The 23,496-nt window shown below is 38.3% G+C and overlaps 1 protein-coding gene across 2 annotated transcripts in view; it reads left to right on the forward strand.

Moving 5' to 3' along the window:
* LOC149221884 (uncharacterized) overlaps nt 1-23,496 on the forward strand; it is a 136,791-nt gene that overhangs the window by 68,225 nt on the left and 45,070 nt on the right. The window contains exons 2-4 of one of the 2 annotated variants that reach the window (XM_089385266.1): nt 16,351-16,455; nt 16,658-16,705; nt 17,019-17,421. In XM_089385266.1, coding sequence (XP_089241392.1) covers nt 16,351-16,455; nt 16,658-16,705; nt 17,019-17,132 — 267 coding nt within the window. In that variant the 3' untranslated portion in view covers nt 17,133-17,421. Of the gene's footprint in view, nt 1-16,350; nt 16,456-16,657; nt 16,706-17,018; nt 17,422-23,496 lie in introns of those variants that run through there. The other variant, XM_089385265.1, reaches the window with a different exon arrangement.

The raw sequence follows: 23,496 nt of genomic DNA on the forward strand, positions 1-23,496 counted from the left end.
ATGACATCTTGATCTACAACCAGACATCGGAGGAGCACTTGCAGCACTTAGACACAGTGTTGCGTATTCTGGAGGAATAATAGTTCTATGCGAAACTGTTGATGTGTGAGTTCGACTTGACAAAGATGCTCTACCTAGGGCACATTATTGGGGAGGATGGAGTGAGAGTCCATGAGGAGAATTTTAGGGCCATTCGGGATTGGCCAGAGCCCTGGAATGTGATAGGGTTGAGGGTATTGGTGGGCATATGCACTTACTACAGGAAGTTCGTAAGGGGCTTCTCTTAGTTGTCAGCTCCCTCCACTGATCTAACGAAGAACAGGGATTTTGAGTGGACAACTACAACGCAGAAGGCTTTTGATCACCTCAAACATGTCATGAGCAGTTGTCCCATATTGGCACTTCCAATTTCACCCAGCCCTTCATGTTGGAGTGTGATGCATTCGAAGAAGGTATTGGCGCAGCTTTGATGCAGGGAGGGCACCCCATAGCCTTCGAGAGTCAGGAGCTATTGCCCCATGAGAGGCTGTACTCTATTTATGTAAAGGAGATGCTAACCATCATGCACAAGCTAGCCAAGTTCAGGCAGTACTTGGTGGGGAATCGGTTCAGGGTCAAGATTGACCACAACAGCCTTAAGTTTCTCTTGGAGCATAAGCAATTGCAGGAGAGGCATCAGAAGTGGGTGAGTTGTTGAAGAATCTAGGGCAGATAGCATTAGATAGATTCTTCTATACTTGATAACAATTTGTGAAATGCTTTTACCATTTATCTTATGTTGATCTTTTTCTTATTATGAGTGTGTGTGTTTACTTCATCAAATTGTTGTCAAAACAAAGAGACAAGAACACAAGGAGTTGGCATTCTGCCAGGGCCAAAACCTCTCCCTCTTGGTGAGGAAAAACCGCATGTAATTCTTCTTTTAGAGATTCCAATTGACGAACATCAAGACCATGATCCTTGACCTACTAGGCCACCCCATGACCAAGTCAACAATCCTCTTCTTACTGTTGAGATCATCATCAACATTGCTGCTTCACCGAGGTCACCATTCATGCACCTTCACTGAGATATTCATCATAATAATGAGAACATAACTGTTGAACCATGTCTCCATCTTCTCTTTGATCATTATTGCACTTCTCACTGAGATCATTATCATATTGATTAGGCTTCCATACTGAGATATATATGTGAACACTTCACTGAGGTCTTCATTATGATCTTTCATCATAGTTGTCATTGTGCCGAGATTGTGACTGTGTTTTGGCATACCGAGAGTGTATAACAGTGAGATCATAATCATGCCGAGACTGTGACTATCTTGGAGAATGATGTCTAGTGTGTATAGCTGAGAGTTTCTTGCACCAGGATCATTATCATGATAGATATGCCGAGACTATCCTAGTATACCAAGACTGTGATCATGATGAACATCCAAAACCACAAAGATACTGTACCCATCAAAATACTTGAACTTATGTGCTCAACCGAAAATTGTAATCCTGTACCTTGTCTAAGATACTGTGCCCTGTTAGAGTGATCTGAGTTCTACTCCTCTGTACCTTGTCCTTCACCAAATCATCTCAAAAAGAAATGCGAGTTTTGTACTTTCCTACACCTCTGAAGTTTCAGAGGAATCCAAAATTCTTCCGTGTCTTTTGCAGATACCCCAGCTAGGTATATATAGTGGTTTGCCCCTGCATTTGAGCCGGCATGTCCATCAAAAAGTTGTGACTCCATATGTGAGCTGACTTGATGTTAATATTCATTTTGAGGTCGACTTAATAGTTCTCTTCACTGTTTAGCAGACAAACTTTTTGATGCTTGACTTCGAGGATTGTGCTTGGTCTTGGAGGGCTAATCTAGTCACTAGGTAGACTCATATACATTACATATATGCTCAAGAAGAGCTCTTCAACATTATTTTGACTCTTTGACTTTCCTAGACCTATGGAATGAGCAAGAAACTCATTCATATTATTTATAAAAACAATAACTCTTTTTCTTGACAAGTACAAAGATCAAAATTACATTGACAAATATTGAACCTAGTTACACTTTCTTTCAACATGAGTAAGCTCCAAGAGTACGATTTTGACATCGAGTATGTCAAAGGGAAGCACAACGTGGTGGCAGATGCATTGTCTAGGAGACCGACTGCCCTTTTATCTGATGAGCATGGCCCCAGATTGGAGGGCGCAATTACTGGTGGAGACTGGAGTACTCCAAGGACTGATTTGCATGTGAGGTACTTGATGGGGCAATGACAGATGATTGGTATAGGGTGATGAATGAGGTGATTTACTATAGAGATCGGATTTACTTGGTGCCTAACTCCAAGCTGAGGGAGAAGCTTTTGCAGGCTGCCCATGACTCACCACTAGCTGGGCACCAGGATTCACAAAGACTTATGGGATCATCATGGAGCGTTTTGCGTGGAGGGGCCTGAAGGATGACATTCTGAGGCATGTTCAAGAGAGTGACACATTCCAGAGGAACAAGGGTGAGTAGTCACATCTTGTCGGGTTGCTACAACCTCTTCCTATCCCTGAGGGGAAATGGGAGAGTGTATCGATGGACTTCATTATTGGGTTGCCCATAGTACAGGGAAAACATTGCATTTATGTGGTGGTTGATCGACTGACGAAGTTTGCACATTTCTTTGCCATCTCAGCCCGGTACTCGGCCTCACTGGTGGCCAAATTGTTTTTCAGGGAGGTGTTTCGGCTACATGGTCTTTCAAAGATCATTGTTAGTGACATGGACACCAAGTTCATGGGGGGATTTTGGCAGGAGCTATTTCGACTGGTGGGCAATGAGCTAATTTCGAGCATTAGTTACCACCCTTAGACAAAGGGACAGATCGAAGATAGTCAAAAAATGGATGTAAGGTTATTTGCGTAACTTTGTGACGGGCCATCAGTGAGCATGGATATAGTGGTTGATATAGTGGTTACATCTGGGAGAGTCCACATTCCGAGCTCTATACAGTTACGATGCATTGTCTTTTGCTGACGTGATGTTTGGAGATAGCAAGGCCCCTAGGGCCACCGATTGGATACAAGAGAGCCAAGAGATTTTACGGGCTCTCAAGGACAACATGCAGACAACCTAGAACCAACAGAAACTTTATGCAAACAGGGGTAGAGTCGAGAGACAATTTGAGGTAGGGGACTTGGTCTTATTAAGGCTTCCGCTGTACAATCAATCATTGCTCAAGGAGTAGGGGGCCGAGAAGTTCAAACCTCGTTTTTATGGGCCATACAGAGTCACTCACAGAGTTGGGGATGTTAGAGAATCTAGGGAAAAGTAGTGTTATGATGATTCTCTGAGACTTGGTAACAATTTGTGAAGTCTTTTTACTTTTTCTTAGTTAGATTATTCTTCTTCTTCTTCTTATTAGTGCATATGTGTGTGCTTCATCAAACTGCTACCAAAACAAAATAACAAGAACACAGAATTTGGTTCTCTTCCTGGGACAGACCCTCTCCACTCTTGAGAGGGAAACCCTTTGTAATTTTTCTCTTATTGAAGCTTCTTATTTGAACAACTGCTAAACCCTAGATCCTTGATTAGGATGTCCTCCAAGCATGAGTCAAATCCTTCCTCTTTTTGCGCTGTCACTTCTGGCACATCTTCTGGCTCTTCTTCCGACACTTTGTCTTCTAGTACTTTTGTCTTCTAGGTTAGGAAACCCTAGAATATTAGGGCTCCTCTTCTTTGCTATAAGGAGGTCCTTCTTTACTTATCTTGGAGACCTTGTAGACCTTTCTCTACATCCAAATGATACCCTTCAAAGTGCTGCCTTTAAACTGCTGTCAATTTGCAACAACTTACCTCTGAAATCCTCGCACGTGTGGACAGCAAGAACCCTAGAACAATCCTTCTATTCTCGCTGGCTCTTCCTCCTTTCCTTGCTGATGAGAGAGGCCTTGTAGGCCTAATTTGTACCCGAAAATTGTGAGATATAATGACTTGCACCTTACTGTAGTTGTGGCCGCAGGAAGTCCTTACTTCTTCGCACATGTGACTGTGTGTATGCCCTAAAGATAGTCTTTTCTTCTTCGCTGTTTCTCCTTCTTTCTTCGCTGCCCTTGTAGCCCTCTTTCTCACCTTTTCTTTGTGTTACTTTGTCCTCCTTGCTTGCAGATTTCAGAGATATGATTGTGTGTATAAATGAGGAGTGGACATGCTCTATTTATAGAGGTCTGTCCCTCCTCTCCTGACTATCCATTAGGTCGACTTGACTGTCTTCTAGGCTGACTTGACAATTGCATTATATATCACATTTATTCATCTTTTTTGTTGCTTGTAGACTTCGTTGGAGCTAGGAGAGGATTTGACTATGCTTGGAGTTATTTCCTTGACCTTGTATGATGACTTTCTTTTCATAATTACATTTTGACTTTGACTCTCTAGAAGCACTTCAAAATGTGCTTAACCTATTTTCAATGAGCAAGAAACTCATTGACAAATAATACAAAAAATAATTTGTCTTTACTTGAATAAGTACAAATATCAAAATTATATATATGAAGACCGAACCTAGTTACATCTTCTCCAACACTCCCTCTTAACTAGGGAGGTATTCATACACCATTACAAGGTGTTTGGCAATTTTCAATCTTGAAGAATTCACATAAGAGAAATTGGATTAGCAATCCATTTGTTATAGCATCATAGTCATCAACATTGTCATAGTGCAAGGCCTTGACTAACAGCTCCATCTCTTTACGAGACCATGAGCCATAACGCTGGCGAGACCAATGATTTATAGACACCTTCATCATTGTCTCTCAAGGTACATACCCACCCGGGTGTTCTCGAGTATGACCTTCTAGGACTATTCTTATCTTGGGTTCCCAGCCCTCAAAGAATATCGGTCTTCTTGCCTACTCTTGTCTTGGATGCCCTACACATCCTCAAAGAGTATCAGATGCTAGGTGATTACCTAATCCTCCCAGTCTTTCTTCCCAAGTGAAGACAAGAATGTTGTGTCTATCTTGTGTCTACATTTCCATTCATGGCCTTCATCTAGACTTATGGTTGTTAATCCTGCATGACCCATGATATGGAAAACACAATAGTCACTCCTTTGTAATCAGGGATGATTCAAAACTCCCTCTTGACCAGGGACTTGTTAGAGCTCCCTCTTAACTGGGGACTTTTTCCTTCATCAACAACTTCTTCTTCATGGGTCCTTCAGCTGCATGATCTGCTTCCATTCTTGATGTCATGAAGTCTTCGTTCGAACTTCTTCTCGGTAGGGCATCATCCATCCATCACTTTCCTTCTTGGTTAGTCATGTCATTGCTTCGTGGAAAGTGACTATCAGGTTCTTCTAGTCATCTTGGCTACTCCTTTTTTCATCTTGTCCATGCTTCGGAATGCTCTGCTCATGGATGATTTGTCATACTTGCTAGGTTATATGCTTTGACCTGGTAGCCCATCATGTCTTCATCTTGATATTGCTTCAACATTGTTTTTCCTTTTGTTGGATGGCTTCTTCATCACGACATCTTCATAGAGTAGAATTAGTTATCTGCACCTTTTATATCTCCAAGGCCTTCATAGGTGTCAAGGGTCCTTTCTTCCTTCATCAAAGTTATCCTGCCTTCTTTTGGGAGATATCTTTCAAGGCATTTTGTCAGATAGTGATTCTCAGTGATCATGGTGTTCTTCACATGCTTGATCTCTTTCTTCATTTGCTTCTTCTCAGATAGATCGGTCAACCACCTAATGCTTCTTGTGGAAGCATTCCTTCATCCCTTGCTTTCTGGACTTGTCAGCATTTCTTCTTGCTTCTTAGTCAGCAATCTTATGCTCCTTATGTGAGCATGTTCTTTTGTTGACCTTCATTGCATTGTGGTACATGCCTTTGATCATGTTGGTGAAAGAGATCCTTTCATGCTTGATCATTTTATAGAACTATACCCATGACTCAATAATATACAAATGATGACATGACTTAAACTTTGATGCATACATACCTCATCTTGATCCTCCTTGATCATTCTTTGGTGTAGCCCTTCTTGCTTCATCTTAGCCTGCCTGCATATCATCCCTTTTCTTGAATCCCATGAGTGGGATTCCCAATGAAACATCTGCCTTTGTTCACGAACCTTCTCTTGAAGATTCCATCATAGGATCTTAAAGATCCCCGCCTTGCAAATGTTTCCTATCTTTGATGATTTAGGTCTTCTAAGATTCTTATCATGATAAAGTTTTCTTCCATCATATATGAGGTCCTATTCTAGGTATGCTCCTTCTACATGAATATCTTTGAGCTATATTTGCCATGCTCCCATATTCTAAAAGATATTCCTACATATGCTTTTTTGTTCTTCTCATAAATGCTACATCTACATGAGTGTCTAGAACTCCATGTACATCATACTACTAGATCCTAGAGGGTGATTCTAGCCATGCAATTTAGTTTATTCTTGCATGCTCTTATTCTACTCAAAACTTTTGAAAGAAGTCTAGAAGGAAAGAGTTTGATCTAATCATAGTAGAGATTCGAAGGATCTTCCTTCTTTTGCTTCTTTCCTTCCTCTTCCACCTCTTGAGTTATATGAGCTTCTTCTCTCTTTCTCTTGTTGTTGTTGTCCTTCTTAAGCTTGGGACAATTCCTTTTGTAGTGTCCATATTCTTGGCATCCAAAACATTGGATCTTGGACATGTCTTTGTTGTTTGTTTTTCGTGGACCAAACTTGCCAAACTTACCCTTTCTTTTGGCCATGGTAGCAAATGATTTCTCATTTGATCCCACATCTTCTTTCGCCTTAAGTCTAGTCTCCTCTGTTCTGCATAGAGACCACATATCACTGAGAGTGGTTGCTTCCTTCTTGGCATAAATGCTTGATGTGAAGTTTCCCCACTCCTCAGGTAGAGCATTGAGTACAACAGTTGTCATCTCTCTATCAGACATGACTTCCCCAAGCTCTTGAAGTTGATCTCTCATCTCAAAGATTTTCATGAAGTAGGGAGCTATTCCTTCCTTTGTTATCTTCATCTTGTATAATTCATTCCTCAGAGATAATACTTCTTCGGTGGTGGATGCCGCGAATAACATATCATAAATTTCTTTTGATGTCTCAAACATGGAGACATAGGGAATGAGAGAGTCCTTGATTGATTCTATCAGAATCCTTTGAGCTCTTGTCTCATCCTTATTGTACTTGGCTAAGGCTTGAGTATGTTCCTTAGCAGGGACAATGATGTTCCCCTTAACATATTCTAGGAGCTCATTCTCCTTGAGAAGTAGATCAATCCTCTTCTTCCATGCAAGAAAGTTATTGGTGCTTACCAATTTATTGCTTTTTTTGCAAAAAGACATTGATGTATATTCAGAAGGGGACATGCACTTACTTGATAAATTTTGAGATTTGATGGTTTTGCTTCCTCCTTGATGAATGATGGATTGTAGACCCTTCTTGTCCTTGAAGTGGTTGAGACTTCTAGGCTTGATGCTTCAACTTTGTAGATGCTTGAGTGTTCTTGAGTTGCCCTTTCCTTGATGCGTCACCTTCCCTCTGATACCATGTTAGAGAATCTAGGGCAAGGTAGTGTTATGATGATTCTCTGAGACTTGATAACAATTTGTGAAGTCCTTTTACTTTTTCTTAGTTAACTTATGCTTCTTCTTCTTGTTATTAGTGCATATGCATGTGCTTCATCAAACTGCTACCAAAACAAAATAACAAGAACACAAAATTTGGCTCTCTGCCAGAGACAAACTCTCTCCACTCTTGAGAGGGAAACCCTTTGTAAGTTTTCTCTTATTGAAGCTTCTTATTTGAACAACTGCCAAACCCTAGACCCTTGACTAGGATGTCCTCCAAGCATGAGTCAAATCCTTCCTCTTTCTGCACTGTCACTTTCGGTACATCTTCCTGCTCTTCTTTCGACACTTTGTCTTCCAGTACTTTTGTCTTCTAGGTTAGGAAATCCTAGAATATTAGGGCTCCTCTTCTTCGCTATAAGGAGGTCCTTCTTTACTTATCTTGGAGACCTTGTAGACCTTTCTCTACATCCAAATGATACCCTTCAAAGTGTTGCCTTTAAACTGTTGTCAATCTGCAACAACTTACCTCTGAAATCCTCGCACGTGTGGACAACAAGAACCCTAGAACAATCCTTCTATTCTCGCTGGCTCTTCCTCCTTTCCTTGCTAATGAGAGAGGCCTTGTAGGCCTAATTTGTACCCAAAAATTGTGAGATATAATGACCTACACCTTACTGTAGTTGTGGCCACAGGCAGTCCTTACTTCTTCACACGTGTGATTGTGTGTATGCCCTAAAGACAATCTTTTCTTCTTCGTTGTTTCTCCTTCTTTCTTCGTTGCCCTTGTAGCCCTCTTTCTCACCTTTTCTTCGTGTTACTTCATCCTCCTTGCTTGCGGATTTCAGAGATATGATTGTGTGTATAAATGAGGAGTGGACAACCTCTATTTATAGAGGTTTGTCCCTCCTCTCTCAAGCCGACATGACTGTCCATTAGGCCGACTTGACTGTCTTCTAGGTCGACTTGACAGTTGCATTATATTTCACATCTATTCATTGTTTTTGCTACTTGTAGACTTCGTTGGAGCTAGGAGAGGATTTGACCATGCTTGGAGTTATTTCCTTGACCTTGTATGATGACTTACATGATGTAACATGCCCTCAAAGGGTCTTTTCATAATTACATTTTGACTTTGACTCTCTAGAAGCACTTTGCAATGACCCATCTTTAATATGGAGGGCACAAGAGTATTAGCATGCATATGATAGCTACATATGCATGTATTGCATGTATTGCACTATTATATATATATATTCTAAATTAACAATAAATGTTGAAAATCGACACTGCTTCAGATAGAAGTTACACCTCACCCATCACCAAGTATATTGCCTAAATGTGTCTTAATTAAGGAGAAAATACCCTAAATAATTTCAATAATATAAATTTAAAAGTATAAAGTAAATTTGGTTATAAAGAAATAAATGTAAAATTTAACTTTAATTATAAATAAAGGTATATATTTATATATCCCATAATATTAATAAATTATATTAAAATAATTATTAAAATATGAAATTTAAATCAAAATAAAATAAATATTATAAACTATGGGCATTTGAAGAAAACTAATAAGAAAAAATCCTAAAAGTAAACTAATACACATCAATATCTTGGTAACTTGGGGCAAATGGAGTTACATGTTACAAAGCGGGAAAGGTGTCACCAACTAGGAAGAGGTGACCGCCAAGGAATAATATACATAGACGGAAGAAGAGCGTGAAAAGGGCGGGGGGAATATACAGAGGAAGCAGAATGATAAATCTGTTGGAGGTGAGCCAGAGGCTGGATTTTGGCACTGAAAATTGGAAAGTCTTCAATAGTTCTTGGAGTTTTGGGCACGGGGGCCAGTGGACTTCCATTTCGAAGTTCTCTGGATCTGGGAACCGCAGAAGTTGATCCCAGATAGGTAGGGAGGAATAAGTTGGTTTGGTAATGGAATCAAAAAACTTGGAGCAATGTGATCAACACCAGACGGGAGAATCAGGTACGACAAGAATCAGGTATGCAGATACATTTAATTTGATAGAATTTATTTGATAGAATTTTGCAGAAGAAATCTGTCAATCTGATAAAATTTAATATCAATCTTTACATTTGATTGTAATGGAGTATGAGTCTTATTGAATTGAAATATCAATCTTTACATTTGGTATCAGAGCAGCATCAAAAAAAAAAAATCTATCTTTTGAGGTAGAGTGACACCCCTTTTAAAAATTACGAACTCTCTTTATTCTTATGCTCATTAATAGAGAACATGAACTCTCTTTATTCTTATTCTCATTAATAGAGAACATGAACGTAGCTTACCCAACCAGAATGCAATTGTACTCCATTTTAATATAATATTGATGGATAGTTCCTCTTCAACTAAAAACTCTTACCACTATAGGTTACCTTTGGATACCAGTCAACTTCTCACTTCTGTTAATGGAAATCTAGATATTCCACTCTTATAGTAAATTTCCATTGGAAAAGGCACTTGTGCAAGATCTCTATTCTCATCATGTTAATAAACATATAACTGTACTATATTATGGATCTACTACTATTTCTAGTTTTTCTATTATTTACCACTCCAGATATGCAAATACGATCAGAAAAGCTGAGAAGAAGCGTATTCAGATGATAGCCTAGTTCTTTCTTATGTAAACAATGACTTAACCCAGGATAACGATTATGATATAAAATTTTACTCTCGAAAAGAAGCAAAAGAAAATTATAAATTGTCGGTTGATGTCCTACTACTGCTGCCTCCTTGATGTCCTTTCCAAGGTTTTCAATGATGAAGTTTTCCTTCACATCGTGTACTCAGAGTCATCTCAATGTTATTATTCGTTCACTACTTCAACATCATTGGACTTTCGCAACTAACAACTATACTTATGTTTAGCGTTAAACATATAGGAATGAAAGCCGTAAATTTCATGCACGATCAATACACGAAAGAATGATTTCCAATTATTATGCTTAACGTTGCTGGTGCATGGATACTTATATATATCATGACTTATGTTAAGGATGTGATATTTATAATTTTAATTTTATTTTAATTTTACATATCAACATGAATGATGAGATGGAAATAAAATAATGAATACACTTGACTACTAGATGTGAAAATGAACTTACAAATATATTGGCTAGATATAGCCAAGTATGTCATATGAACTCAAAGATCAATATCATAGATGAGAGTTTATTAAAATGCATAGAAAATCGTTATTTGAATACAATTGATTTTGAATATATCGATGCATATGTTATAATCTGTGGGCAAGTGTTTACATTGCAGATAGTATCATTACCAAACCGACTACATGATGACTAAACTCCAAGAACAATTGAAGCTCAAGAGATTCCATGATAGGGTATCAACCCTAATTCTACTAGGAGGGGTGGAGGTGTTGCCCACCGTTTATCCTCCAAAACCTGGAGTCATGGGAGGCCTGTGCGAGTCACGCTCCCCTAGACGTGTGATGATGACTGCCGGATGCCTACTGGGAAATCAGGTCAATATAGTCGACGTTGCCATCCTTCGAGTTATGAATGGTTAGGTCAGTATAACTGACGCCATGGCATACTCCAGTAGAGGACGGATAGGATGGGAGCGGAAGAGATTAGGAAGGATAGGATGATTTTAGAATAGCTTGGGAACCTGGTTGGGGCATGGCATGATCATTAAAATTATAAAAACACCAATTTTATAATGTCGTTACATTAAATAAGAATTTAACCTCGATACGCAACCCTAACAAGAATGTACTAATCGCTAAAATAAGTATCGATATACGGTTCAAAAAAAAAAAAAAAACTCTAACTTCGGGACGAAGTTTTCTGAAGGAGGGATGTATGTAATGACCCATCTTTAATATAGAGGGCACAAGAGTATTAGCATGCATATGATAGCTACATATGCATGTATTGCATGTATTGCACTATTATATATATATATATTCTAAATTAACAATAAATGTTGAAAATCGACACTGCTTCAGATAGAAGTTACACCTCACCCATCACCAAGTATATTGCCTAAATGTGTCTTAATTAAGGAGAAAATACCCTAAATAATTTCAATAATATAAATTTAAAAGTATAAAGTAAATTTGGCTATAAAGAAATAAATGTAAAATGTAACTTAAATTATAAATAAAGGTATATATTTATATATCCCATAATATTAATAAATTATATTAAAATAATTATTAAAATATGAAATTTAAATCAAAATAAAATAAATATTATAAACTATGGGCATTTGAAGAAAACTAATAAGAAAAAATCCTAAAAGTAAACTAATACACGTCAATATCCCTGTAACTTTGAGCAAATGGAGTTACACGTTACAAAGCGGGAAAGGTGTCACCAAGTAGGAAGCGGTGACCGCCAAGGAATAATATACATAGACGGAAGAAGAGCATGAAAAGGGGGGGGGGAGAAATATACAGAGGAAGCAGAATGATAAATCTGTTGGAGGTGAGCCAGAGGCTGGATTTTGGCACTGAAAATTGGAAAGTCTTCAACTGTTCTTGGAGTTTTGGGCACGGGGGCCAGTGGACTTCCATTTCGAAGTTCTCTGGATCTGGGAACCGCAGAGGTTGATCCCAGATAGGCAGGGAGGAATAAGTTGGTTTGGTAATGGAATCAGAAAACTTGGAGCAATGTGATCAACACCAGACGGGAGAATCAGGTATGCAGATACATTTAATTTGATAGAATTTATTTGATAGAATTTTGCAAAAGAAATTTGTCAATCTGATAAAATTTAATATCAATCTTTACATTTGATTGAAATGAAGTATGAGTCTTATTGAATTGAAATATCAGTCTTTACACACTTCAAAATGTGCTTAACCTATTTTCAATGAGCAAGAAACTCATTGACAAATAATACAAAAAATAATTTCTCTTTTCTTGAATAAGTACAAATATTAAAATAACATATATGAAGATCGAACCTAGTTACATCTTCTCCAACAGGAGAGGTGGCATATGAGCTGGAGCTACCCCTGGGTAGTCAGATGCACAACATTTTTTATGTATCTTGCCTGAAAAAGGCACTGGGATAGCAAGTGACAGTAGTTGCAAAGCTACCTCCTACAAATGATGAGGGGCACTTAGTTTTGGAGCCGGAGGCTATTCTGGATACTCGAGAGAGGCATTTGAGGAACATGGTCATCAAAGAGTTCCTGATCAGATGGAGGAGCCTACCAGATGAGGATGCCACTTGGGAAGGGGAGCAAATACTTCAACATCCTTCATTACAGTTGCTTGAGGACATGCAACGTTTTGGCGGGGAGGATTGTGATATTCCGACTTAGCATTATTGCTAAGTGAAATATCAATTTTGATAAATTTTGTCTTCATTCACATTTGCATTAGGAAATGTGAGTTGAGGCCCCACATCAGATTTTGATTAAAAGCAATCCCCAAACATTAGAGGAGGAGAATATCGAGCCCCTAGTGGAGAGTGGGGGCCACACTTGGAGAATTGCGGCCCACATGGAGAATACACATGCCTTGGAGGGAAATTTGGTGGGAGGAAATCAAGGTAGGCCCACGTGAGCATGTTGGAGGCATCTTGACAAAAAGGAAGGGAAGACACTCATTTGGTCATTCAATCATCTATTCAGAAATTGTGTCTTTGACATAACACGCTTGAGCTGAAGCCAAGTCTACAAGTGCTGTTTAGCACACGAGTGTCTCCGAGCAGAGATCTCAACCCTTGCTTTGGTGGACTTCGAGTGCCAACCCAAGGAGGGAGTTCCATCCTTTTTTGAATTGTTCTCGCAATGGAGTGCGAGTTTATGGGGAGGAGACACAGCGAGCAGCGCAAACACTGTGCAATGCTTGGAGGAGGCACACTTGGGAGTTGAGTTGTGAAGGGAGTTTGGTCCTGAGGTTTGAGGAGTTGTCCAAGAGAGATTTTGCTTGGAGTTTGCAGCTATTTTTGGGGCATTTGCAGCAGGATAGACAGGTGGGCCGAATTTCCTAGCAGCAGAGCCATAGAGGGAAAAGAGGGCCGAAATTCCGAGGTCAACCATAGCCCAATTCCTTCGTGGGTTATTTTCGGTATTTGGTGGAGAGTCCGGGGTTAATTTCCTGGAATTTTCTGAGCACTACAGGAGGCCCTAGCAGCAGATCTTTTCACGTAACAGAGTATTTCTAGGCAGTTTAGCGCAGAGCCAAGAGATAGAGCAGCAGTGTACCTGAGGGGAATTTATTATTGTTCATTTGGGCTTAGCTAGCTTGCCTTTAGCAAGCCCAGGTGCACTCTTTCCAACACCTAATTGTACCCTCCTCAGATTTTAATAAAATGGCTCAGCAGCGCAGTTTTGGTGCATTTTTGTGATCTGATTCATGTGTTTAAATTTTGTGTTTTTTGTCTATGTTTACTTTTGCTATTTACTGTAAAAATTCCCTAGGAATATTACATTTAGGATATTTTCAGTGGTAACTTTTGTCAAACCTTTCACAAACACACTGCTGTAGATATTGTTTTCTGTCTATTTCAGATTTACATTTGATATTCAGTACGTGTTCTCATAAAAATTCACTGGACAATGATGTATTTCTCATATGGCATTTAATCAATACAAACTGCATCAACAATAACAACAATGGCAGCCTACAGTCAACAAATCTTTTCACTGTCTTTAACTATGGGTTCCACACATTAAACTTAGTAGCCCATATACATGTCACAAACAGAGGAATAATAGTACAAACTTCAAGGAACAGGACACCTGATATTAATGCTGCCCAGAAATGTTGTCTCCACCTCAGACTTGACCCATGATAGCTCGAATCAACTTCAGAAATGACTTTGACTGTCACAAGTGAAAACTCGTGTATGGAAGAGTGTAGGCCCTCTTTAAGTGATTGTCCAACAGATGAAAATGATGGAGAATCTTCGCTTTAGCACAGCTCCAAAGCAGATGTCAAAACTCTCGACAATATGCCCTCTTCCCAAACCCAGAACTTCGACCAGCTCAGTAAACAGTCCCATCGCCCTCAATAATGGTCACACACAGCAGTATTGAAGGAGAACTTGTCGCAGGCTTCTAAAGGAAACTCGGCTCATCCATAACAGTGGGAACTTGGCCCCATGGATGTAGACTTCGACCCAGCAAAGAAGGGAGTTACTTGTTCTTACAGAAAGAGGGAAACTCGTGCCACTGGTGCCCAGAAATCGTCCCTTTGTTTTATTCCTCAAACCGAGTCTCTACCTCAGGTGATTTGAATAACAGAATGAGAGGAATACATCCTCTCTTTTCAACAGTGACTTGGCTCCTAATATGGGCTTGGATATTTGGCTCTCCCAAATTTGTCTTCAAACTGAAAAGGTCAATGAAGTAAAATAAATCGGAGATTCCACTGATAACCCCTATTCTAACTAAAATCTCTTGTAAATTTCTTTCTCCTCGAACTCCAATGGTGAAATATGTGTGATCTTATTCCTTGAACTAGTTAGAGTGTATAGTTTCAGCACTGAAACCAACTAAGGTAGTTAGGGTTTCTCAATGTTAGTTTTTGTAGCATCGTTCAAATGTTCTAGTCTCGATTTGTGTCAGAGAGGCTAAGAGCACACGATCTTCAAAACCCAAAAAAGTTTTCACGAGATAAGCTTGTGAAACACCTTAATTAAATTAATTAGTCATCCTTTAAACTTTTCCTAAGCCTAACTTAGGAAAACTGGTTAATTAATAGGAATTAATTAAGGAAAGGTGAGAATGCTCTAGAAACTCACACAAATTGAGTTTGAGATGATCTTAGCTGTTGATGGAGATCTAATCATGGTCGTTGATTCACCAATGAAAAATTATAAGAGCAAGTCGATGGGGATGGAGATAGAGAAACCGGAGCCATGTGGGAGATTATTTCGGTTCTTTATCTCATGGCTTATCTATCTCCTTTACATTTTGAGAAGAGAAGATTGCCATGTGGGAACCTCATGCAAATGAATTGACAAGGAGATTGAGAGCTTAGATGGAATAAGTTAACTGTTTTTTTCCAAGGAAAACCTTTCAGGGAAACCTCTGGTCACTTGTTCACATTTTGCAGATGTTACCTAGTGTAAACCTGTTGGTTCTGATTACAGCACCTGACCCAGCAGGAACCTTGAGCGAGGCACGCAACATGGGCAGCCAGCCTGGGGTATCCGAGCCAAAGACCTTTTGCATGTAGCTCAAAACACTCAACCACTCAAGTGAACCCACCAGGATAATAAGTTGACTGTTTCAAAGTTTTAACAGAATATTGTTTACATTTATAAGTTGTTTTTCATTATCATTTTGTGGGGCATTGCTCTTTTATCAAAGTCACATCAAAATTCGAGTACTATCCTTGCTTCAATTTCAAGCTTACAATGTAGATACTGGCAGCATTACCAAAATTTAATATGGGAAATCACTTTGGTGAAGAAAGACTGCATTTGGCAATATTAATATTGAAACTTTCTGGAGTTTATTGCATCACATACTTGAATCTGGTATGTTGGGTTTCATTAGTATGTACGCATAAATATTCTCATAATGTAATTATATAGATCCTCTTTGTGCATGTTGACTATTGAGAAAATATTATCTAAAAGTTCAAGTTGCGAGGATGCAAAAATGATGCAGAAGTTGTGATGAAAGTGGAAAAATATGGACGTTCTAGCTGAAAAAGGCACTAATATTCTTTCCAATTGATAAGAGTTCTATGTTCTTGGGAGAGAAAAATGTTCTGTTTGTTCACTCGGAAAATATTGGTTCCTAAAATTGCTTTTTTTTCAGCTACACCTTGGAGTGAATAGTGGTGCAAGCAAATTTGCTGTAGAGTTCCGGGCATTGAATGAAGCTACATTCCGCTGCCCTGATGAAATGGGCTGGCAGCCTCAGGTGTGTCCAACTGTATTTTTTAAATCCTTTTATATCATTGATTTCATGATTTTGTAAAAAGTCATATTTAGTGTTTTATACATTTTATATGTGAAGAGAACAATAAAAGTTGGGTATTATGTTGGTTATTTATTCTCATTTAATTTTAATCTCAATATTATTTTGCGAGACATACATGAATTTGTAATCATCTCTACTGCAGAGGACTCCCATATTTCCTGAGGACGGTGACATTTCCCATGCGATAGAGGTAATTTATGTTTTTGTGTTTGCATGTATTTGTAATTTGAAATATATAGGATTTGTATTATGCATTACATCAATTTTCTTCTGAAAGGTAAATTTGAAAGTTTGAGTTTCAAAATGTTTTATTGTATTGTATATATTTCTTAGTGTGTTAACTCATTTCTTTAACTGCACTAGGTAGGTTTGGTAATTTTTATCCAACTCCTAGCAGAGTGTCATTAAGAGATATATGGACATGTTTATTAAACTACGAATGTTCCTTGACGCATAGCAACTGGTTGAACTATGTAACACTTTCATTCTTTATTTTTGGTTAGGTAAATGCATTTTTTGGATCTATAGGAACTACGTATCCCCTTTTTTGCATTTCAATGCCCCACTTCAACGTGGGGACCTGTCAAATATCTCCAGCACGCATAATAGGGTTCTAGACCCTCCAGGGTTTGAAGCTGGGTTGTTTGCATAGTGATGCTCCATCTCAACCACTGTGCCACAACTGACTGACTGCAGTGATTTCGTTGTTGATATAAGTATAGAGAGTACAAAACAGGCGCAAGTGTATGAAAGCCTCATTATTTCGACTGCAGTATTGTTGGCTTCATTTTTTATAATTGAAACAGGCTTGTTAAAGTAGCACAGGTCATACTGTGTCATTACCAAGAATGCTAAAGTGTTGTAAGTGATTTCTAATTACACACAGGAGAGCACTTTTTCAAATGTACATTGGACAATACTATAAGGATTACATTTCCTAGCAAGCTCAGTGAAAAGAGAGCATCTCATTATGCATTCTTAAAAGCCATGATTCTGTTGCCTGCTTAAGGGATAATAAAATGATAGGTAGAACAATCTCTTCATTGATCTCAAGCCCCTATATTAAAGGGCCTTAGTCATGTGGTAGTCATTGTGTTGGAATATTTGTGAAAGGTCACTTGAAGGCATGGTGAAAACTCCTAAATGCGAAAACAGTAATTGATTCATATGGGCCCTTCAGTGCTCCAATCCATAACCTCAACTGTATCTAATGCTGTTAGAACTGAGGTCAATGAGCTTATCCTATTTGTGCCAACTAAAGTTCCCAAGTATGGATAGTCTCTCATGTAGATTTTCCATGAAATTCTGCAACTGCTATGATGAACAATCTGAAACTAATTTATTTTCACCAAGACACAGAATTTCTCCACAATAGATAAGCAGTGGAATAAAATGCAGAGATAAAGAACACAGTCACACAATTAACACTGATTTTTCTTGGGAAACCCAACTGGGAAAACCCTCTCCTTGCTGTAGAATTTTATTGATAGAATAAATATATCAAATACAAAGCAATCTGTCTATTGAGAACAGAGATGTTCTCCTGCTGATCTAGCCTAGACTTGCCTGCAAAAACTTTGATCACAGATCCTACTTCCTTGCATAGTCTCTGCCCCTATTTCCTAGTGCAGTTTGGGTCCCTATTATTTAGGAAAAACCTCCTAAATCCTAGCGCAAACCAGCAGCAAGAAAGTCTCTCTATCAGTGTATTGGCTCCTCCAAAGTACGCATTCTCAACAAGAAGCTCTCTCACACAAACTCGTGCAACAATAATGATTACAAACTTGTGCCTTCATCCTCCTTTTATCAATTCGATCCATGCTATAATTACACAGTTTACAAATTTAGATAACAACAGTTGTGATTGACTTAGTTAGCTGAGTTTGAACTGAACTCTCTCCAATCATAGCTTGGAGTTTTAACTTTTACATGCCCCAATTGAAACTGAAGCTTCCAACTTGGCTTCTTCCAAACTCCAACTGCCACTTGGAGATTCACTTAACTGACCCTCCAACTCTGCGCATGAATTTACTAACTCCACGAACGTCCATGGTAAAAGGAAGACTGATCGTGGTCTCTCTTTGGCTAAGGCACAAGCCAAAGAAGACCTTCTCTCGCTACTATTTTCAACACTTCCTCTTAGTGAGGAAGAGATTTTGTACAACTCCCAACTTGTCTTTGAAATAGACAAAATTGCTTCTTGCCAATGCGTTAGTCAAGATATTTGCTCCCTACTCTTCTATTGGAATGTATGGTAGGTTCACTATCCCTTTTTGCACACAATCTTTGAGATGATGATACCTGATTTCAATATGCTTGGAGCGATCATGAAACACTGGATTCTCAGAGAGCTTGATGCAACTCTGAGTATTACAATGTATCAAAATAGGTTCCATCCCTTGTCTGAAAAGTCCCACAAGCAACTTCCTCATCCAAATAGCCTCACATGCTGCCAGACTAGTAGCCATGTACTTGGCCTCCATTGAACTGAGTGCAATTGATCTCTGCTTTCTGCTGTAAAAGGAAACAATTGCTGACCCAATGCTGAAGACGCCACTTGAAGTACTCTTCTGATTTGTGCAACTCCTTGCCCAATCTGCATCTGTGAAGCCCTCAAGCCTCACTCCATCAACCTGTTTGTACCATAATCCATAATCTGTTGTGCTCCTGAGATACCTCAAAACATGCTTTGCAACAACTCAGTGAACTCTAGTAGGCTCTATCATGAACTGAATTAGTTGGTTCACTGCAAAACAAATATTACGTCATCTGTTGACCAAATACATTAATGGCCCGATGAGCTATCTGTACAGACTCTCAAGGGGGGATAGTATATATCAAATCTGATATATTGATATAACAGTGGCATAATCATTATAATACAAGCCTAAAGAACCCACACATTAAGCTAATAACTCATACAAGACATCAAAATAAATTACAAGGGTTTGATATATCAATTTTATTGTTTTATGTTGGCTGTCATATAATTTTCAAGGTCTAATTTGAAATTGCAGAGGTTTGATTTGAAAGTTTCAGGTCTGATATAATTGTTACAACAGTGTATTCAGGGCATAAACACTAAGCCTAAATTCATTAACAAGTCACTTAAGGCATTGAACATTAATCTTGTGGTTAAATTGATTGCATATAAGTTATTTTTGAGAATTGTTGGGCAATTTCCAGATCTGATATATTTGCTACAGCCATTTATGCAGTCATATAAACTAAATAAGAATCATCAAAATTGATTGAATATCATCTAAAAATCACTCAAATTGATTAGCTAATCATTGGAGCTTATTTGGCATTAATATTTAGGCACCTTGTTGGTTTATTAAAGACTGATTCACTGATTTCTTGAGTTATTATATATCTGATATACATCATTTTGAGATCTGATTTGAGCATAATAAATCTGATCTATAGTGTCTAAGCAATCCTATAATCAAGTGAATATCATTGGAAGTTAAATGCATTGATTTTCTAGCTTACCTTTGGCTTCTTGCATCACTTTTTGACTGCTGATATAAAATTGCAGACCCCATTATACAAGGTTACAACAATAATAAATCACATATAAGTGTCCAAAATTGGGTAAGGAAAATTTCCAATTCATAATCATTCATGGTTGAAGTGATTTGGGCTTAATTTTAGTCATTGACATCTTTTACACTCTTTCATTCATACAAGTGCTCTAATCAAGTTGATAAGTGTTTAATTGACTAATTTCTCTAAGTGACGTTGTGGATTAATGCTCTTAATTTCTCATTGCCATTACTGTCATTGAGTAGATTCATTGCTTATTGTTAAATTGGATATCTCTTATGGATGCTATTCTGATCATAATTGTGATAAGGGATTTAAATTTCTCTGTTGTATCTAAGTGGCATATTGGTGATTTATTGATTATAATCTTGGAGATTGTTAATTGTCTTAAGTAGCATTGATCTTGTCTTTGAGCAATTGTCTATTTATATTATTGTCACATTTCTCTAGCAATGTTAAGCTTGAAGACTTTCTCTTGTGGTTGATATTTTATTCATTTATTGTTTAAGTACCTTACTGTTCTCAATTGTAAATCATTGTTATTAAGTACTTAACTAATTAAGTAATCAGTATCACACCTTAAGAGCATTCATCTCTTGCACTTGCATACTAGGTATAGCCTCTTGCATTAATAATTTACCTCCAAGCATAAGCTTGGTTGATAGAGAATAGGACCACTTTTCTCAATTTAGCTCGAGGGGCTTAGAACCTCTTTAGTGGTTAACACGATGACCTTGCAGTCATTAGAGCCACAGTCTCTATAGCGCCGGAGGCAACGGGTGGTTAGAACACTGGGAGATGTATTTTTAATCAAGCCTCTGCTTGCTTCCCGTTGGCTTCTATCCCACAACCTACTCTAGAGACTAGTTGCAAAATAGTTAGGAGGAAGGTTACATTTAGAATAGGCATCTAACTTAAAATCAACCAATATTCTGCATTTCACCTAACTTGTAGAATTTTCACTTCATCTTAGGATAGTCAAGCATCCAAGCAATGATTGTTCATTCGGTTACTTGGCATCAATTTGATAATAAGCAAGAAGTTGGCTCCATAAGGCACTGGTCTCACATTTAAATCTAATCTAATCTCTAAGTCTTGCTTAATTTAACCAAGTAGCTAAGCCATTCAATCGTGTCTCTTGGACTTGTTGGTTGCCAACTTGTCCTTCATCTTCACATTTCCATAGGGACTACCCCCCATAGCTTGCTATTGGGAGACAATGAGAAAGGAGAGGTCAAGGATCAAAGTGATAGCCCCGAACTTGAGTCGTTGTTGCAGTGCCTGTATAATCTGAGTGACAACATTTTATGGCATCGTTGTCGGGGACCATCTTCTTCTCGGTGTTTCAACGACATTCTATCATCTTATCATTTCTCATCCTTTCTTATCATATCATTTTGTGATCTTTCATCCTTTTCATTTAGCCGACAACTCCACAACATTTATTGGCGGTGTTATATCTCTTCATCTTTTCATCACCTTATCTTTCTTCCTCTCACTAATCTTTTCATCTCTTCTATCTGTACCTTTAGCACCTGGACATTTAGGTTGGTTTCCTGTCTGGGTGGCGACTCCACCTATTCATCCATATACAAGAGCTTACTCTAGAAGAAATCCTGGTAGCTTGCTCAAATTCACTCTCAGAACTTGGTTGAACAAAGTACATTCTAGTAAGCATCCATTTTTTGTCAAGTAAGAAGCCCTCCCTGATATTTATCTGCTTCTCCTTGTCTAATTTTTCGGTTTTTTCCTTGTGGGTTTTAGAGTTAGATTCATGTTTAAGTGGCGACTCCATTTCTTTCATTTCTCACAAGAATTTTTGCTGGAAGCTCGCTTCTTGTGGATCTCTTGTTTTTCTTGAACAAGGATCTCTCTTTGACGTCCATTAGCTCCTTTTACCCTTAAGCAATTCATCATGGATGACTTGTTTGCCTCTTTGCCTTTTACTAACATTCCTCATGGTATTCTAGAAAGGTGACATATTACCTTCTTTCACGGGTAATGATACAACCGTTCATACAGATCACATCAAAAGGTTCACAACTTTCCTTCAAAGATATGCTCGTGCGACTGCATACAATCATGAACACGTCAAAATGCAACTTTTTGTCCTTTCCTTGAAAGGTGATGCTAGAAATTGGTTCTCTGATTTTCCTTACAATTCTTTTGATTCCTTACAAGCCATCGTCAATGCTTTCAAAAATAGATATGGGGATCAAAAGGATTCACCTTGTGCCCCTAGTACTATGAAGAAAGATGAAAGTGATCCTGTAAAGGACCCAATTATCGAAGAAAGATTTCAAGAAAATACACCACATCAAAATGTGCCATATTGCAGACATTGTGACCATTCTCATGATGAATCCACTTGTGTTGTTGCAAGAAGAATCCTCGATAGTGGAAGGGCAGGGACGAAGGATCAAATTAATATTGATGATGAAAAGGAAAATGATAAGCATCTTATCAAGGAACTAAAGCAAATGATTAAAGACATGCAATTCAGTCAAGCACAGTTGATGAAAACCATGGAACTTAATCAAGAAAGATTAATAGCAGATCACGCCAAGGATATGAGAACCATGTATACCAAATTATTGGCCATAGAAGAAAAACGTGATGAGGAGCTAGAAATCATGAAAGTTAATCACTCCAATCAGATGACCACCATGCAAAATTATTTGATCACTATGGAAGCAAATCATAAGGAAGAAATGAGTTCTATTCAAATAAATCATGATAAAGTGATAAAGGACATGCGAGCCAGTCAGATGGCTCTTCAGAACAAGTAAATATAATTAGACGATCACCTTTCAAAATATGATGGATACCATGGAGGAGAATCATGCCAGAGAAATCAATGCTATGAAGGATGAACATTCTAATCAAATGAATGCCATAAGAAGAAAACAAATCATTCTTCAAAATAAGCTGCAGATAATGGAAAAATCATAGGTTCAGGAACTCTAGCCAAGACCAAAGGATCCAAAACATGAACCTCAAAGCTCACAAAAGCAACCTTCATCTTATTATGAAGAAGTCATTGATTCCATTGAGAAATGGTTAAATGAAGATGATCCAGGCAAGAAGGAAATTGATAAGAATCAGGTTGATGCTTGCAAGGTTGATCCACCAGTCATAACAGATCAGGTTCATGAAAATAAAGAAGAGCAGGTCACAAAAGTCTTGGATGTTCCAAATTTTCCATATGAGCGTTGTCCAAATCAGATAGAAAGTTGCACACTGATCGCATCAACATCAACATCGCATCCTGCCGAGAGCAAATGTAAAAAGCGAAAGAGAAGAAGGAAGAGGTTTGATGCATCTGATGGCCGAGAGCAACTCGATATTCGGATAAGACAGAGTCCTTTGATATGCAGGATCGAGCATGGCACATCTGAGAAGCAAACTACAAACTTGCCGAAAAATCGACAA

The sequence above is a fragment of the Pinus tabuliformis genome, chromosome Q (assembly GCF_031772625.1).
Source record: "Pinus tabuliformis cultivar Carrire ecotype Pingquan chromosome Q, CPIR1, whole genome shotgun sequence".
In the NCBI taxonomy this organism is placed as follows: Eukaryota; Viridiplantae; Streptophyta; class Pinopsida; order Pinales; family Pinaceae; genus Pinus; species Pinus tabuliformis.